Source organism: Leopardus geoffroyi, chromosome A3 (genome assembly GCF_018350155.1).
Source record: "Leopardus geoffroyi isolate Oge1 chromosome A3, O.geoffroyi_Oge1_pat1.0, whole genome shotgun sequence".
NCBI classification, from domain to species: domain Eukaryota; kingdom Metazoa; phylum Chordata; class Mammalia; order Carnivora; family Felidae; genus Leopardus; species Leopardus geoffroyi.
The window spans coordinates 86,227,835-86,247,680 of NC_059336.1; the positions used below are offsets into that span (position 1 = coordinate 86,227,835).

Sequence of the window (19,846 nt, forward strand, 5' to 3'; positions counted from 1 at the left end):
AGTAGATGGAACCCCTGGCCTGGTGGAGCGTACCAGCTAGTGGGAGGGATGCATAGGAACAAGTAACTAAACAAATATGTATAGTTAACATTGTGATAAAAGGCATAAAAGTAGTAACAAACTACCAAGATGGAGAGTAAAGGGGTTGCCAAAGAGCCCAGGCCCCTTTGAAGAGATGACCTGAAAAAAGCGGTAGCACCATCCCCCGGAAGAGCATGGGCCTGTTCGTTCCTGGCCGAGCACAGCCCTATGATGGAGCACAGCAGAATCAAAGGAGAGCAGTGCTGAAGCGGAGAAGGGCAGGACCGGAAGTGAGAAGGCAAAGGCTCGATCCCACACAGCCTAGAGGGCCATGCTATTTTCCTCTAAGGACGGTGGGAACCTGTAGCCTGTAGCCAATACAAAGTCTGACAATAGAACAGTGATGCCTGAGATGAAGACTCGCAGGGAATCTAGAATCGTGGCAGTTTATCCGTATCTCCTCTAAATAACGAATAAACACACACTCAGTGTCAATAGTGATGTTAGCCTGTGAAGAAAGGAAAATCGCAATGCCTTATAGAGCATCTTCTGTCCACCAGCATTTCTGCTACACGCTTCCACAGCCACTCTCTGAAGAAGGTTTTATCCCAGTTGTACAGGCGAGGAATCTGAGGTACAGGAAGGTCGGAGAAATTGCCCCAAGTCTGCCTGCCTATAATGGTTGAGAGGGGGAATTTGAACCCCGGCCTGGTTCCAGAGATCCTGCTCTTTCCTTAATACTTAGCCGCGAATGTCAGGAAGTGGAAAATTACCACTGGATTACCAAGAGCTGATTATCCAGGGCCTGGATTCAGCAAATCCCAGGATTCTCTGCTTCCACAAACTGGTTCCTATGTTTTGGTCTCTCACTGTTCCCCAGTCCTTTCTACTCTAAGGGAGATGTACTTACCTACTAGGTTTGTATAATGTGTTATTTTCACGTTCTCACTTGTTTCCCGTTTTAGTCTTTCTTCATTAGGACATAGGGAAAAGGCAGGGAGAAATCGACAGCTGCAGATAACGTATTTGGGACCAGACGTTGTTCATTTATCCCATTTCATATGGTCCCATTTTAGCATCATAACAACACTGTGAAGAAAATGTTCTTATTCCTATTCCACAGATGAAGAAACTGAACCTCAGATAACTTTCCCAAGAACACATAGCTGTTAGGGGTCTGGGTTTGTCCTGCCTCTATTGCCTTAGGAGAGTAAACATGACAGTGAGTTCTGAGGTTCTAGACACTGTGCAGACCATTTCACATAGGCATCTCATCAGATTCCCACGACCACCATTTAGCGTGGATTCCATTATCTCTTCTACAAAAGTAGATGCCATAAGGACAGAGATTAGCTAGCTTATCCAAGGCCACATGGCAGTGAGCAGTGATCCGGAATACACTCACCTCCATCTCTAATGCCCACAATGTGAATGGCCAAAGGGCTCTACTCAATAGTGTGGGTAGGCCAGGAAGTAGCTCCATTTCAGAGAAGGGGACACTGAGGACCAAAAGTGTGAAATGATGTGATGCAGTGCACATAGGCACAGCAGAGGCAAGGCCAAACCCCACGTGGTCTGACCAGAGTGCACAATGGGTGGGCAGGGGAGCTCCTCACCTTTTACTATTAGATGGGGGAGCACTTTGGAAAATGTCGATTTCTGGTCAATAGATGAAGTTCTACCACCATGAGAAGCTGGCAGCTCAACACAGGCTGAGAAGAACGTCTTTCCTTCCACACATGCTCAGGACTCTACCTCTGAGGACAGAATTTCTACTTGCTTTTGCAGAATACGGTTGATAAATTTTAAGACAAACTTTGGGTGGTTGAAAGATTGTAGCCTTTAAAGCCAGTAAAACTGTAAAGGAAGAAACTATTCCTTTGCCTTCCCTTATTGTGGCTTCTTCAGGGAATTTCCACTGACCACAACTGGTAAGTGTAGCGCCAGCCCTCAAGCAAAAATATGAAGCAAAGGTCCAGCAAGTCTCCTGGGTCTTTGTTTGCCTTTGCAAAAGTGCTGCAGGCAGGGAAACGGGAACCTGCATGAAAGCCGGGTTCAGACACCACTGAAATAGGTCTTCAACTTTGAATCCCAACACTTGGCCTGGTTACCATGATGCCAGCTCCTCCCCCAAGCTGTGCCCACTTTGTGTGCAGTCTATGAGAAGGAGAACCCAATGGCCGGCACCAAGCCATGCCCGTCTAGGAGTATTTCCCTGGAATAAATATTTCAGCCTGTCTTGGGCTTCCTGTTAAGCGAGGGTAAATCAGTGCATAGAACATTCTGTGTGTTTGACCAACAATAAACGAGTATTGAGCAAACACAACTATATTTGCAAGGATTTCTCACAAGTTTTGGCACAAACATTCCAGTTATCAAGGAAGCTGTAAGATCAGTGAAACTGAAGAATAAATCTATTCCGTGATGCATATGAAATAATTTTATTTATGAAAACCAGATTCTGTGCTGATTTCTCCCTTTCACTCATGGGAACTAGAAGACCTGTACCCCCTAGTCTGGCCCAGGTCCTAACAAAGCTATGACAAAAGGCAAAGCCCATCTTCCAAGACCTTTTCAGGAATTGCTAAGGGTTTTCCTCCAATCAAAATCTACATCGGATTCCCACAGTCCTGGAAAGTACCTGACTTTACTGAACAAACCCTTTTTCTAGAGCTAGCAGAGGGCGAGGCCCAATTCAGCAACAGCAGCCGTCCTCTTAAGTCAGGCTTGTTTGTGATCGGAGGAAATCCCCTTCTTTTCCTTTGCCCCATCTAGATCCTGTCCCAAAGCCTGTCTGGACCTCAAGGCCCTACTGAGTCCGGTCTTCTCCAAGGAGCCTGCCCTGGGCTCTCCTCTACTTTGAACTCTCCCTGCCTTGAACCCCAGTGGCACTAACTGTTGGCATCATTGGCTTGGCACTTGGACCTTTTTCATGCTATCTGCCGTTCATCCTGGTCAGATGCTAAACAGTGCAATCACAGAGACTGCCCCATTTGTTATATTTTTCATGGTGTTCAAAGCTATGCTTTGCATATTTATTCATTAGAAAGCAGCCCAGAGGGCTGCATGGCATTTGTGACCTACACTTCATGACAAGTGGGCAGCTTTGTGGCTGTTTCTTGCAAAATCCTCTCGGTCCTCCCCCCCACCCTCTCTTCCAAGATTGCATCTATAAAACGATGGCATTTGGGGCTCCGTTCACATTAGCAGGCCTGGATACAAAACATAAATTAAGAATCAACTGTAGTTTCTGTAGTGAGCAGAAAATCTTTCTAAAAAACATTTGCCTCAGCAGTTACTAATTAGACTCAGGCATTGCAGACATTCAGGCCATTTCAACTAAGCTATTATTTCTATTTGGCTTATTGAAGAGTCCAAATGTAATAAAAATTCCCATAGCTTGACGCAGCTCCCAAGGTTGCAGAGGGGATGTTCGGTTACTCCTCAGGTCACCCCCCACTCCTCCAGCGGTTCCTCCTCATATCTAGGAATCTGTTAAGACCCATTGTAAAAGCAACACCAGAATTCAGAACAAAAACCGGTGAAATGCTGCAGGGTTCAGCTCTCAAGGAGGGCCACTGACTTCCCCAATATTCAGGAGGTCAGCAAGCTCATCTTCCTAAATGAACCACATTTTGGAGTTCACAGCTATCTGAGCTTTCCTCCTGCAAACAGGAGAGGAAAGTAGTTTAGTGGGGGGGAAAAATGAATTTCCTCAGTTTCATAATCTTGTTTGTGCTATGCTCCTTCACACCAGACCCTCACTGAATGTGAAGCTAATGGAGAGAAGAGTCGTATTTATTTAAGTGAGCTGGGTCCTCTCCCCTCAGACAAAAACTTGTGCATATTTTGAGGATAAGCCTTACTGTCTAAAATTCAGTAATCCATTTAAATTGTGTTTCTTGTGTCTTAGAGTATTTATTCGGCGTAATGTCTGAGTATACGTAAAATCATATGTGAATCCCAGAAGGATGAGGGTATAATAGTAGGTTTTTATTTTAAATGCAGATTCTATACAACGGACAAGGATCTAGGATAATATCCATAGTTAACAATAGCTCTGATTATTGGTTTAAAGTATGGAGTGGAATTTAATTAGGAAAGGTGACTATCTTTTTTAAAAAACACTTTGTTAGAGATCAAATAAAGTCAAAATTCATGGAGGCAACATTGCAAATCCTGAAGGCATGAATGACACAGTTGTATGTCCTAAGCGTTTTCTAAAAGCAGTGGTCCCCAGGCTTAGCCAATGTGCATTCTACCATCAGCTATAAGAGTATATGTGGCCCTCTGTGAGAGCCTGAGTCTCATCTCCCAAGCCCAGAGCTCTCCATTTTTCTCAAGCAAAGGGGTCAAGGCCTTTTACAAAATGGGCCAGTTTAGATCTTAGACATGGGGACATGATAGACCAATAGCATTACTGTTTGAGAAGATAAGCCATTAAAAAAAATAGTTATTGAAATAGGTCATCTGGGAAAGCAGTGCCCAACAGTGGTGGTGCTTAATAAGAAAAGTGATGTGTGGGGGGCCTGGGTGGCTCAGTCAGTTAAGTAATCAACTCTTGATTTCAAGCTCAGGTCACGATCTCACGGTTTGTGAGATCAAGCCCTGCGTCAGGCTCTGTACTGACAGTGCAGAGCCTGCTTGGAATTTTCTCTCTCCTTCTCTCTTTGCCCCTCCCTAGCTCATTCTCTCTCTCTCTCTCTCTCTCTCTCTCTCTCTCTAAATAAGCATATTTTAAAGATTAAAAATAAAAGAAGAGGGAAGTGTTACAAGTATAGTATATGGCCCTGTTATTTAAAAGACCCTAAAATTGCATTTATAGAGAGAAAGGAAAACCAATACCTAATATGCTAGAATATAAATGCCAGTTTATGAAGCCATGCAGATACAGCATTTATTCATTTATTCAATAAATATTTATTTAGTGCCTCCTATGTTCCAGGTAGGCATTGTGATTGTAGTGATGGCTAAAACAAATGCAGTCCTCACCTCTAGAGTTCATAGTCTAAGGAGAAAGATAGACAATGACCAAACATTCAAAAAAAATAAATATATAATTATAAACTACAATAAGTCCTCTGAAGGATGGCCATGTATACAAAAATGTGGATGGATGCAGAAATATTTTATTGGTAAAATCACCAGGGCATAGGTGGGGTGGCAAAATTTATATTCGGTTTGAAGGGTGATGGTGAGGTTAAGGACAGCTGCTAAGTTTTTTCTTGGAGAACTACATAGACGTAATCAGTCAATAGGTGGTTTAACCACACTTGGACCAGCCTACTTCACGCTCCAGACACATTAAAACTAGAATGTGCCTTTCATGACAATTAAGGCACCAAGGAACGTGCTCTGAAAGACTTTCTGACAGGTGCATGGAAGCAAAAGGCCCTATACTATGAATGGGTGAAAGAGGCTGGTCTTTATTACAGACACAAAAAAATCTTTTTTTAAAAATGTTTATTTATTTCTGAGAGAAAGAGAGAGAATAAGCAGGGGATAGGCAGAGAGAGAAGGGAACAGAGGATCCAAAGCAGGCTCTGTGCTGACAGCTGAGAGCTCAACGCAGGGCTCAAACTGACAAACCTGAGCTGAAGTCAGACACCTAACTGACTGAGCCACCCAGGTGCCCCAACAAAAAAATATTTCAACAGGAAATGACCAAGTAGATAAAAATCGGTTGTTTATTGGGGAAGGAGGCAGAGCAATTAAGGGAAAAAAAAAATTAGGTGTGTGTATGGTAAGGGAGGGGTTCCTGATAACTCTATGTGAATATCCACAATTATTTAAGGATTCTTCAGAAATCTCTGCAGAAACTGCAAACTTTATAAAAAAAAAAAAAAAAGGACACTACAGTTTTAGGAACCAAAAAAAATAATAAACCTTTATATACAACCTGGACTGGTCCACAATAGATTTCACTTTAAATATATTAAGTAGCTCTTATCACTTGGCAAAGTTCTTTTATATCTGTTGTTCCTCTTACTCCCCCAACAATCTAATGAAGTGAGCAAAAGTAACCATACCACATTGCATTTATATAGTTGTTTGTGGATTTCAAACGTGCCTCCCCGTATCTCTTCTTTTTGAAATCGGTCCAAAAGGTGGCAGGAAAATACCATTAGCCATCTTTTGGGTTTCTTTTTCAGCAGATATGATTAAGCAGGAGCCAGGGATGGGTGATGGGATAGAAGCATAGAATGAGCTACTGACTGTCTTTGCCCAAGAGAAGTAGAAATAATAGTAGTATTAACAAAAGTAATAATAAGAGCTACCATTGTTTGATGGTATGTATGTCAGACATTCTCCTAAGTGCTTTACTATTAAGATTGTTCTGATCACATTTCTTGGTACCTTATTTTCATGAAGGACACTTGTTGGCTGGTGGCCCAATAGTCATTAAATGACTATCTACTGACCCTTTACATCTGTCTAGATCTGTCTGTAAGACCAAAACCCTTGCCAGTTTTCCTTGAACTCACTCCCTTCCTGACTCTCCAATCTGATATGAATTTGACCACCAAAGTCCAGTTGAATTTACAAACTAAATGTCTCTGCATTTATGTCAGTCATTCATTTTACCATCATACAGCCCTTTGAGGTCAGTGTATTTCTTAATCCCCCTTTTACGGAAAAGGAAACTGAGCTTTAATAACTTGCCCAAGTCCACACGGCCAGTAAGTGGTAACTCAGATTTGAACATAAATCTTTTCAGAGCCCAAATCTATCTCATCTGTCTCCAGGGCCCAAGTTCTTCAGAGTAATAGTTACCATTAGTTGAGAACTTTTGGGATTCCAGGTACTGTGCTATGGGCACTGCTGGTATTCTCATTTAACCTTCCCAACTCAACAACCTTATGCAGTAGGTACTGTTTATAAATGAGGAAACAGAGACTCAGAGAGGTTATGGAACTTGCCCAAGGTCACACTGCTCATGAGGGAGTTAACCCAAGCCATTTGATTCCAGATTCCAAGCTATCCTCAGTATGTTAAACTGCTCTCCAAAATTGGGATTCAGAGAAGTGAAAGGATTTGTATGATGATAGTTCAGGGCTTACAATCAGGGCCAAGACCCACTCCTCATGTTGGATTATACTTGAGACATATAGTGGTCTTAGCTCAGTCTCCATAAGAAGCCAGTTATACTGTCACCTCTAACACCACCCTGACCCTGTATGAGTCCATTCCACCCCCTCAAGCAATTTCCCAATGTTCTGTGCGAATCCTCCATGGCTACCACTGTTCAAGGTGGGGACAGATCCCCTGCCCCTACCACTCCTATCCAGTCTCCAGACCCTAAACTAATCTATTGTCTACTGCAGCTCAGACAGACTGATTATAGTCTGGGCTGCTAATAACCAAGGGAACCCCCCAAATCCACCTACTGCCATTGTGACTTCCTACCTTTTGAAACCAGACATTTCAAACTAATATAAGCCGCAGTCCCAGACAAATCCTGCCCATCCCCCTCACTGATAAATTTTGCTCTATTGGCTGCAGTGTATCCCTTCCAGATGTTTTAAGTTAAGATTGGGAAAGCTGTGTTTTTACTGGATTGAATCATAGAGCTTGGCTGACATTTTTTGGCCCTTCATACACTCCTTAGATTTATCAACTAATTGCAGACGCTTTGAGAGAATAATACAGCATGTGTTTATTATGACAAAACCTGCTAGTGTGTCTTTGTGGTCAGAGATTCACGGGTGTTTCCTCTACCGACCCCTGATTCAGTATTAAAGTTGGTTCAAAAATGTTGGTTCCAAGTCAGGAACGTACATGGGTGAAAATTTCATTTGTGTGTTTTGATGGAGATTGGGAATGGGGACAGGATAGATCCAATAGCTCAATTTTTATTCTTGGGCTATTTTGAAATCTTTAGTTGTGGATGATAAAACGATTTATTAAGAGATGCCATGTGCCTGAGGAATTTTATTTAAAACATAAAAAAAAAAATAGCTTTGTGTTGTTCTGATGCCACTGTTTACTAAGTTTCTCCATATGGGTTCATTCTGTTTCTTCCAATGTGGCCTGTTTGGAGGTTTGTGCCTCAGGACATGTGGAAAGGGGTGGCTACCTCCCTCAGTCAAGGCATCCACCAGCTGAAAGCAGGAAGAGCCCAGTGGCAGCAAATGTGGTTGGGAGTAGACGGTCATCATGATTCAAGTAGGACAGTTGTCTTCTGGGATATGAGCCCCTGCACACCAGTATTCTAGCAAGCCCCAGCCCTAGGATGTTGCCACCTACATAAGAGACCTAAAGGTCTGGATAAACCATGGAATGGGAAAGGTGGAGAAGCCGGAAGGGAAATACAGATGCCACACATACATCCTCGGGGGCCCTGATCTCAAGTCAAAGTGACAATGAAGGGGACTCAGGAGCTCAGTGGTGATACCAGGTACCCAGAGCCAGGTGTGTGAGGACCACTCCCCCTACCCAAGATGGACATAGACGTGGGAATTTCGTTCTGCTGTCGGAACAGTCCCCGGCACTGGTGGGGATCTGAGGCTCTACCTGTGTTTGAGGTGGGCAGGAATGGCTGGGTAAAGCAGAAGCCAGAGAAACAAGGCAAATGCTGACAAAAAGGAACAAATTGCTTCCTACTGTGGTATCCTGTAGAAGCTGAAAACAAATAGAGAAATCAATGTACGACAATGCCTTTAAATTGTACAAGAGCGGGAAGGAATAAAAGTAGCTGGAAATCTGAATTCTAGAATTGTCAAAAAAAAAAAAGAGATATTACTTCTTAGGACTTTTGGGTCTATAGAATTACTTAAAACACATGATTGTGAGAAAGCCTGTTTCAATGACTAAATTTTAGTGTGTTGTCATCTGCACATGAGATAAAGATTTTCTGAAGTATGGTCTTCATTTTATTCATTTCCTTTCACAATGCTTCTCTATGAGGATGCCCAGATTTCTCTCTGGAATGGGTAAATATTATCTCTTCTGAGAAACTGATTTGTTTTTTATTCCAGTGATTGAGAATCTCATAAAAATTGCCTGTCCTTCTCATTTGCTACTGGAAAGCTTAGAACTAAATCTATGAGCCATTCCTAGCAAGGACATAAGTTATATGTTTTATATAACATATCACAGTATATATTTTTTATGCTCTTCTCATTCCTTACTTCATCTTCCCCTTATTTTTTTTCTTTAACCCATTTTCTCCCCTTTTGTAATTTATTGTGTCTTATGGTGTCTGTATCACTTAAGCTGGGACAAAGAAGCATATATAAAAACATCAATGCAAACATATGGGTGTTTCCTAAAGCCAAAAGAAGCTTTTTTCCTTTTACAGACTTTAAATGTTATAATTTCCCTATTAATTCCTTCAACAAATGCCCCTTTCATAAATAGAGACATAGTTTCCTTCAGCCCTCCGAACCATCTCAATTTCCAAATTAAGTAAGGCTCAAATAAGGAGATTTCATTTACTTGGTAAATTAACTCAGTGTCCTATACTTGTTTAAAATGCTTGGATGAAATTTGAGAATCAATATTCAACCAGACACAAGATTCATTAATGGTGGAGAGAAGCTTATGCCGTACCAGTCAGATAACCTGCTTTGACCAGAATCAGCCTTGATTAACTCCTTGCGTGGTGATGGGGTTGGTTCCTTGACACTCTCCTCTCAACCCTGCAAGACACTCTTTTGGAGGGAGGAGTCCATTTTCATTTAAGGAAGGCTATCAGGGTCCAAAGAGTGAGGCATAACAAGCAGCCTTAAGTGTCGTCTCTGGAAACTTCTTTCCAGACTTTTCTAACAAAAAGGGAATTCTGAATGATCTGAAAATGATTCTCCATCTTACCTCTCCAGCTTTATCTATTATCACTCTTTTATTTTTACTTTTCAAGCTCCTTGAAAGAGGTTCAGCTAAAGAGGTTTATATATTTCTACTTCCTTGCCTTTGCTTAGGCCATTCCATGCCTGGATCCCAACCTTCCCCTAAACTCACTCCTCTCCACCTGACAGAGTCCTACCCTCAGCACCCACCTCTTCCATAAAGTCCTTCCCAATTACTAGCCCTCCCTCGGTGATTTTCCCCCATGAACTCCACAGCTCCTAGTATCTGCCCTTTCACCCTGCACCTGCCACAATGACAAGGCATTGTTATTTATCTTTTCAAGTGTAAGTCCCATTTCCCCAACTAGATGTTAAACCTTTCATAACCAAGACTGGCATATCTTAGACTCCCTAAGTATCTGCTGAAAGAACAAACGAATGAATAATTCTCATGGCATTTGGGACACCCAGAGGCATCTATCATAATGTTGGCTCATTAAATGTTTGATGTTGGCTCATTAAATGTTTGATGTTAATATTAGTAAAGATGTTACCACCCACCCACCCACTACAACATAATGTCCTTGAACCTTCCTATCATGGTAACTAAAAGCAAAACTCTGCTTCTAATAAAATAAGCTGTGCTTTGACTTTTTGATTTCCTCTCTTTCTAGATTTTGAAGAAGTCCTGCATCGAAATTTTAGCAGCCGAACCATCCACCATATGTGCTGGAGGTAAACTGAAATTAAGTGTTAATTGGTCTCATACAAATGATGGTATTTTGAGTTCAAATCACAATGTTTATTTCATTGGTGGGGAGAAGGGGAAGGTGGAAAGAGGAATAGAAATTGCTAAATAAATTTGCTCCTAGGGAAAAAAGAAAAGAAAGAAGCAATATGTCAGTTGTTTGACAAAGTCTGTCCAAATTCTCTTCTTTCACGGGAAATAATTACGAGAGTATCGCAGAAATACCGCATTCCCACACATCACCACCAACATCCTGCTCTGACTAGAAGTGGAACTGATCCAGAAGAACCTGTTAAGAAAAAGAATTGAGGGGCGCCTGGGTGGCGCAGTCGGTTAAGCGTCCGACTTCAGCCAGGTCACGATCTCGCGGTCCGTGAGTTCGAGCCCCGCGTCGGGCTCTGGGCTGATGGCTCAGAGCCTGGAGCCTGTTTCCGATTCTGTGTCTCCCTCTCTCTCTGCCCCTCCCCCGTTCATGCTCTGTCTCTCTCTGTCCCAAAAATAAATAAACGTTGAAAAAAAAAAAAAATTAAAAAAAAAAAAAAAAAAAAAAAAAAGAAAAAGAATTGAAAAATCCTACCTTCTCAAATTTGACAAAAGCGTATGACCACATGTACCCAGTGCCAGGGCCTTCTAAGAGGTCTGCGCAGTGAGGAGCCTCAATTAGGGGTCATTAGCTCAAGGTAAATCCACTTTCCCAATTTTTATACGTCCTTCATTTTAAAATAATTAGAAAATAGGGAGGTTCCTTAATTACGCAATTACCGCATTCATGAAGAAAACCCAGACTTGCAGTTTAGCAATGTGCAAACTAGGTGTGTTGCAACCTTTTAGTGAATCACAAAGTCTAAAGACAATTAAAACAATTCCTGGTAATTCATAACATAATCAATTCCCCTTCTGTAGGGTTCTTGCAGACAGAGAAAGAATCTTATCTGCCTAACAGAGTACCTGGCACTTAACAGATGGTCAGTCACTTAATGTTGGCTGAGTATCTTGATTCATTATTTCTCCAACAAACAATGCACTGATTTTTGCCTATTTGACCCTTACTAACTCCTTTCACTTAACCACAAGAAATTAACCTAGTACCTTTGAACTAATTAAAAATGAAGCAAAATCAGAAACTAATAGTCAAAGAGAGAACAAGGCCAAAGCAAGCAAACAACAAAAATCCCAACCACTTGGGCAACAGATAATAATTCTTGAATCACAGAGTAGTCAACCAACCTCTCCTTTATATATCATTGAGATTGGAGACAATGAAAATACCACATATATAAACTTGATGAAGACGGCACAGAAATACCAGAGTCTGATCCTAGCAAAATCACATATTTCAATGTTTCTTATGAAATGAAAAAGAAAAATAAGTGATTAAGAATGAAGTAAAAGATTTTTTTTAAACTAAGGAACTACAAGAAAAAAAGATTAAAATGCATTAATAAATTTAAACAGATGAGACCAATTCAACTGCAAATCATTGCAAGAGCTATTTCTTTGGTAGGACCCATAAAATAGACACATCTCTGGTCAATCCAATCCAAGGGAGCTTTCTTTCGACATTTTTTAAATCTTTGGCCTATCTGCAATACTGCATATTTTATAAACAAACAGTAATTTCCTGTATTAGAGTAAACTACCCAATTCGGTTTTCTTTTATTTTTTATAAAGAAAAAAAGATAAGACACAATAATGGAAGCTAGCCCTTGCTGTTGAAAAAGGCAAGCTCCCATCTCTCTTAAATGAGAACCATAAGGATTGAAACATGCTAATTAGAGAATAGTGTTACTAAGGAGAAGAGGAAACTTCTGAAAGAAAGATATCCTTACCCCAAAAGTTCTTCCATGGATTTTTCTGAAGGGCTACTGCTGATCATTCTCTAGAGTAAGTTGGGCTTTCCTGAAGCACTGGCACCTTTTTTATTGTCCACGGCAGTGAGCACCTGTCAGGTAGACCTGAGCATACCCACTGTGTGATTTTCATTAGGCTACTGCAAAGACCCAGGGATTTACATCAAAGTGCTTTGAAAAACATAAACTGTTGTACAGAGCAAGGTGACATTATTATCATCAACATCATTGTAATGAGGATTGAAGGTCAATGCAAGAATCGTGATGTTGATAACATACTTAGATGAGAAAAACATGCCCGTATTTTTTCTTTACTTCATTTCTTTTCTTTACTTTATTTCTTTCTTTACTGAAAGAAAATTGGGGAGAACATCAATAAAGCTCAGAGTACCTGCAAAAGGATGAACCCAATATGTGTGGGAGGTAAAAAGAAACAAGAAGTAACTGATTGTTCACATTTCTAAAGTAGAATGGTGGGACTGAGCCCTAGAAAAATTTGTGAAAAAAAGTAAAATTCACTTTCACCAGAAATCTTTCTTCTCAGCCCCCTCCCCTCTCTATGAATTGCGTCCCTTCCCTGGTCCCCAGAGCAGCCCCTGCTTCGGAGCTCCACCCAGGCCTGTCCTGGTCAAGGCACTCTATGCTGACAGTCCTGTTCCCCCAAGACAATGATCTCAGCTGGCTCTCACCGACAACTCAGCAACAGCCATAGTTCTGACAGCAAACTGAGCTCTGAGAGAGGCAGAGAGATAATGCACCGGGCAGACAACAAAACTGAGATCCAGCACAGATCTTTATATGTCAGGCTGCAAATAACAGGGTGAAATTTAATGGGGCAGATACGAAGTGTGGAATTTGGGTTCAAATGCCAATTTAGGGAAACCTGACTTAGTAGCAGTTCATGCAAGGAAAAAGAAAAAACAAGGACAGATAGCTATCTTTATAGCCAACAAGAATACCTCTGAGGAAAAAAAAAAAAAAAAAAAAAAGCTGACAAGATCTTTGGGTAAGTGTCCAGGGTAAGAGAGCTAATTTCATGTCTTACAATTCCATGTTTTTTTTTAAATATGAAATTTATTGTCAAATTGGTTTCCATACAACACCCAGGGCTCATCCCAAAAGGTGCCCTCCTCAATGCCCATCACCCACCCTCCCCTCCCTCCCACCCCCCATCAACCCTCAGTTTGTTCTCAGTTTTTAAGAATCTCTTATGCTTTGGCTCTCTCCCACTCTAACCTCTTTTTTTTTTTCTTCCCCTCCCCCATAGACTTCTGTTAAGTTTCTCAGGATCCACATAAGAGTGAAAACATATGGTATCTGTCTTTCTCTGTATGACTTATTTCACTTAACATAACACTGTCCATATTTAGACCATGGCCCAAGTCACACATTTTAAAAATGGCATTGACAAAGGCATGCCCATAGAAAAGGTGGTGGTGGATCTGGAAACAATACTAAAAATTCATTCACAGATTCTTTCCTTCCTTCCTCCCTCCCTCCCTTCCTTTTTTCCTCATCCTTCTTTCCTCCCTCCCTCCCTCTTTCTTTTCCTTGCTTGCTTTTCTTTTCCTTTATTTCTTTCCTTTCCTTCTTCTTTTCTTCCTAGCTTTCTTTCCTCTTTCTTTCCATCGACTCTTAGTGTCTACCATGTACCAACCAACATGAAAAGACATGAGTACACAAATGCATAGAGCTTGCTCCCAACCACCCACGGAATTCACAGTCTACTCTGGAAGATAGTCTTACGTTCAGATACAGTAGAAAACCACACATGAAGCTCTGCCGTGGAGATCTGCTCAAAGAGCAGTGGAACAATAATGAGATGCTGGTGGAATGAGGAAGGTCTGAAGTAACCATGGAGATTCACACACAGGATTGAGACCCTTGCAAGAGCATCTCCAGAAACTTACAGAATTCCCATGTGGAAAGGAATTATTATGCTTACTATGTGTAGCTTCTGGAGACCACCATGGAGAAGTTGGGGAGGAAATCAGGGAGGCAAATTTGGGCTTAACATTTACAAGGGAACATTTACAACTAAAGCTTTCTAGCAATGGAATGGATGGTCTAAATTTTCCACCCTTAGAATTATGTGAGCAGCGGCCATCTGTAACTAGATACTATCCCCCTTTGGGTGTCCTTTATAATTTTAAGTTTCTAAAGTCTTAATTCAATTTCAGCTAAGGCATAATTTCAGCTAATGGCTGATTTTTTTTTAATGGCAAAGAATCCAGTATACCTGGAACTATTTTGCATTTTAACACAAAGTCTTAATGGGGAAAGGGAGTGAGAAGAATATTAATCTGCTCTGATCAGAAAGAATTTCATTCAGGGGCACCTGGGTGGCTCAGTTGGTTAAAGGTCTGACTCTCAATTTTGGCTCAGGTCGTGATCTCATGTTCATGAGTTCAAGCCCTGAATAGGGCTCTGCACTGACAGCACGGAGCCTGCTTAAGATTCTGTTTCCCTCTCTCTCTTCCCCTCCCCCACTCACTCTCTCTGTCTCTTTCTCAAAATAAATAAACTTAAAAAAAAAAAAAAGAATTTCCTTCAATGTCATGGGTTTAACTACTTGGAGAGAGAACCTTCCCAGAGGTTACAAATGGGCAGCCTATAAGCCCTCTCCGGTCTCCACACAGGTTCTTTTTGATCCACACTACATTTAAAAAAAAAATCATAACTTAAATTTATTACCAACATTTAAGAATCTGATTTTGCCTAAAAATTCAGATTTCTATCATGTCTTGAAAAATCACATCTAGTAACACTGGGCTTGTATTTATTGCAAGATAAAGATTATCAGAGACTGAATAACTTCCCTTTAAAAGAAGCATGTATTCTTTCCAGTTCACCATACTCCCCACCATTCCCCCACTGTCACCCCGAGACACGGGCCAAGCATATGGTTACTATTTAGCACATGCATATGTCACTGTATTTATAGTTCGTGTTCTAAAACATGTAGGAATTCATCTGCTCAAGCACCTTTGACATTACCTGCATTTAAATAATTCTGTTTCCCTTCCAACATAGACTCTTTTAAAAAGTTCCTAATTAATATTTTTACAGATTAGCCTCTGTAATTAGGAGACTTGACCCCTTGTTAGAGTGGCCCTGCCTAATTTAGCTCCTCCTCAGGAAATGCATGCTTTTGCCTAAGTACAATTTTCCTCTGGTCCCACTCAGTTGGCCTCAAACTTGAATAGCTCACAGTGTTCGATATAAGCAAGTTCTCCAGGAAGGAACTAATTGGAATCAAGTGTGCAAACTGCCAACTGTTCTACATTTGATGTTGTTGTACTCCAGAAACAGAAGATCATATTTAACTCCTCACATTGTCCTCACCATTCCTACTGTGCTGTTTCCCACCATTGGTAGTAAAACTGCGTGGGTTTGCACAGAAAGAAGGTAGTTTTAGGCTTCATGTTTATCATTTGGAATTGGATGCTTAAAAGAGACACATTTAAGCAACATCAAACAGTGGTTTCATTTCTTTGACGTTTCATTGTTTTTCAAAGAGCTCGTGCCTGGCCTTTAGGCACCTCTTGGGAATGGCTTACTTAATTCTCTGCTTGGCCCTTCCTTCTCATTTAAAGATGTTTCTGTTTGGAGGAGGGACTCTCACACACTATTAGTGGAAATGTGAAATGACACAATCACTTTGGAAAATAGTTCTGACCTTTTTGTTTAAAAATGAAACATACACCTATCATACGACCTGGCTGTTCTACTCCCAGGTATTTATCCAAGAGAAAAGGAAGTCTGTGTCCAGACGGAGACTTGGACACAGATGTTAATAACTGCTTCATTTTTAATAGTCAAGAACTGTGAAGGACTCAAATGTTCATCAACAGGCAATGGACAAACAAATTGCGGTTTATCCATATAGTGAATGATACTCAGCAATAAAAAGGAATAGACTATGCATAAATCTCAAAATAATTATGGGTGAATTTTTAAATAATTATGCTGGGTAAGAGAAGCCAGACAAAAAATGTATTTACTGTATGATGCCATTTACATAAAATTCTAGAAACTGCAAGCTAATCTACAACAGAGAGGGGATCAGTGGTTGCATGGTCACGGGGAGGGGCAGGAGGGAGATCTTACGAAGAAGCACTTGAAAACTTTTGAGAGTGATGGATGTGTTCAGTGTCTTGATTGTTGTATCGTCCCATGACTATATACATATGTCAAAATTTGTCAAGTAATATACTTTATATGCAAGTTACTTATGTCAATTATACCACACTAAAGCTTTTATAATTAAATAGCTATAAAATCAGAAAGTTCTGGAATAATTAAGACATCAGAAGGTACTTCATACACACCAGTCTCTATTATATTTATGTTTCATGTCACATTAAGCATCTAATAGGAAAGAAAATTAGACTAACTCACAAGGTGAAATATCAGTAACAATAATTTTGCACAAGTCTTAGGCAACCAGAGCAAATGGAGAATATAAAGATGTCTCATTTTCAATATAGTGAATAATAAGTGATCTTTACTGAGATCATCGCAAAACTATGTGTTCCACATTTCAAAAAGAAAGAAAAGAAAAGAAAGGGAAGGGAAGGGAAGGGAAGGGAAGGGAAGGGAAAGGAAGGGAAGGGAAGGGGAGGGAAGGGAAGGGAAGGGAAGGAAAGGAAAGGAAAGGAAAGGAAAGGAAAGGAAAGGAAAGGAAAGGAAAGGAAAAGAAACAAAGGGAGGGAACAGAATAAATTAAGTTTATCCAACTATTCATGGACTTTATTTTTTATTTTTTTAATTGAGCTATAATTCACATACTATAAAATTCACCCTTTCAAAAAGTGCAATCCAGTGGTTTTTGTTATATACACGAAGTTGTACAACCATAACCACCATCTAATTCCAGAATATTTTCATCACCCCAAAAAGAAACCCTATACCCATTAAGCAGTCACTCCCCATTTCCCTTCCCTCCAGCCCTGGCATCTGCCAGTTGAGTTTCTGTCTCTATGGATTTGCTGAACTTTTCGTATGGAAATGAAATGGAATGGAATCATGCATTATGTGGACTTTCACGTCTGGCTTCTTTCATTTGGCATAATGTTTTCAAGATTCATCCATGTCATGGCATGTGTCAGAACTTCATTCCTTTTATGGGTGAATAATATTCCATTGTATGAATACCATCTGCATCAGTTGATGAACATTTGAATTGTTTCTGCTTTTTTGCTATTATGAATAATGCCATTATGCACATACATGTACAAGTTTTTGTGTAGACATGCACTTTCAGTTCTCTTGAGTACATACCTAGGAGTGAAATTTCTAGGTCATAAGATAATTCTATGTGTACCTTTTTGAGGAGCCACCACACTATTTCACAGAGCAGGTGCCCCATTTCGCATTCCCAACAGCAAGGTAGAAGCGTTCTAATTCACTCACCAATGCTTGTTTTTGTCCATCCTTCTTATCACAGCCATTGTAGTGAGTATGGAGTGATAACTCATTGTGACTTTGATCTGCATTTCCCTAATGACTAATAGTGTCAAGCATCTCTTCATTCATTGACCTTATTAAGCCTCAGAAAACAAACAGGATTAGATCTGACTGTACATGAATAAATGACCATCTTTTCCCTCCTATTTATTCCCTTCCTGTACCAAGATGTGTCATTTATTTATTCTTTCAATACTGAGACTGGCTCAGCCCTGGATTAGGCACAGTCAAAAATTTTAAAGAACTAGGAATGATGGCCTCTACTCTCAGGAAGTTTAAATTATAATTGAGAATGAAGTGAGAAAGAATCATAATAAACATATATCTTAAAGAATATATATCTTAAAAGATGAGATTAAAGATCATTTCCAAGTAGAAATTCCTCCCTAAAGCCCTACAATCCCTAGGCACTTCTTATAGGAGCAGTTACCCAACAGGCAAATTGCCTAAAAACACTTGGCTGTACATATTGTGAAAGGTGGGTTCGGGGCTCTCTGGATAAATGAACTTAAATCATCTGTCCCGGTTCTCACTTACTGGCAGATTCGCGAGACAGAGTTTTGTTACATAACTTGCATGTGTGAAGAGCTGACATTCCAGTCAGGCTGCAGGGGCAGATGTTTGGGCCCTTCTGGAAACCAAATGTGCGCACGAACACAGAAACCATACCCGGCGGGGTGGGAGCATGCCTCTGCTCTGGTGTGGTTCCCAGAGCATCATTTCCTCCATCTTCTCCCCGGGCCGAGGGGGTTAAGTTGTTTGCTTTCCACCATCGCCACGTCATGGATCGTGGCTGTCTTTCTTTCTAAACACCCTGAGGTCAGGCCAAGCAGACATGTGGGCAGCCTTTTTTATAGAGGACTCAGCAGCTGAACTGGTAATGCTAGAACATGGTGTTAGAGAAGAGAGCTTGGCATGTGGCCTGCATTTCCAGAGTCTTGTCTCCCACTGATGTTTGAGGAAACAAGAGAAGTAGCACAGCAGTGAGGCCGAAAACATTTTGCATCAGCAAAAGTGTCCAACTGAGGATTCCTGGATGTCTAACGTTCAAAATAAAAAACAGGAATAGGTTTCTATAGGCTTAAATGAGTAAGGGAGATACAATAAGATTATTCCACAATGTTTGACACTTAATAGAATGCTTGTTGAAGTAACTGCGTCATCAGTCACATGCCCGGCAGACATCTAGAGAAAATCAAGTCCATCCTTCTAAACTTAGCAATTGCATAAAGATGCATATGTAAATTCTTAGTATTCATAGGACTTGTGGTCCTGAAAAACCATTTGCCCATGACCTTAATTACCATAGTTCAATACTAAAGCAGTGAACACTTGGATAGAGTTCCAGTTTTGCTGCTTACAAATCACATGACCTTGGGCAAGCCATTTAAAATGTCAGAATCTCAATTTTCTTATCATTAAGGTCCTTTTTACTTCTACAAAGCATTCTGTTCTAACTTGTACTCTTTGTGGCCATGTGGTGCCTCTGGGTTCTCTTGCTTGGGTTTTAATTTCTTGCCTCCCTATCCAGGCCAGCCCCACTTTTCTGCAAAACAGCAAACCCGTCTAAAACGAAAATAAAACAAACTTTTTAAAAATCACAACTTCAGTCTCGAAGCTGATCATAGGTCACAAGACAATGAAGATCCTTTTCAGCCTAATGGCTGAGTCCTGGGGGGATGGCATTTGATGCCTGCCTGACACACCGGGATTCCGCCTCACCTCTGACAGCTGCTAGCCTGTGATGTGGGACCAACTACTTAACCTCACTAAGATCAGTTTTCTCATTTGTACCTCTCTGGACTGTGGTGAGGCTGAAATGACATTGGACATATACAAGGCTTATCACAGGGCTTGGCACACAATGAGGGTGCGATTAGCATCCAGTATTATTATCTTGGCAAACACGATCTTTAAATTAGCTTCCTGGGAATGAAGGGGACTTTCACTCATGACATTTATTAAGTCTG

General features: G+C 40.8%; 2 protein-coding genes across 7 annotated transcripts in view; one reads left to right on the top strand and one right to left on the bottom strand.

The window, feature by feature from the left end:
- The window catches only part of GKN2 (gastrokine 2), a 326,024-nt gene that overhangs the window by 123,739 nt on the left and 182,439 nt on the right, over positions 1–19,846 (bottom strand). The gene's annotated exons all lie outside the window — the stretch shown is intronic.
- ANTXR1 (ANTXR cell adhesion molecule 1) overlaps positions 1–19,846 on the top strand; it is a 221,603-nt gene that overhangs the window by 63,230 nt on the left and 138,527 nt on the right. For all 5 annotated transcript variants that reach the window (XM_045446307.1, XM_045446308.1, XM_045446309.1 and 2 more), the window contains exon 9: positions 10,484–10,544. In XM_045446307.1, coding sequence (XP_045302263.1) covers positions 10,484–10,544 — 61 coding nt within the window. The remainder of the gene's footprint in view (positions 1–10,483; positions 10,545–19,846) is intronic.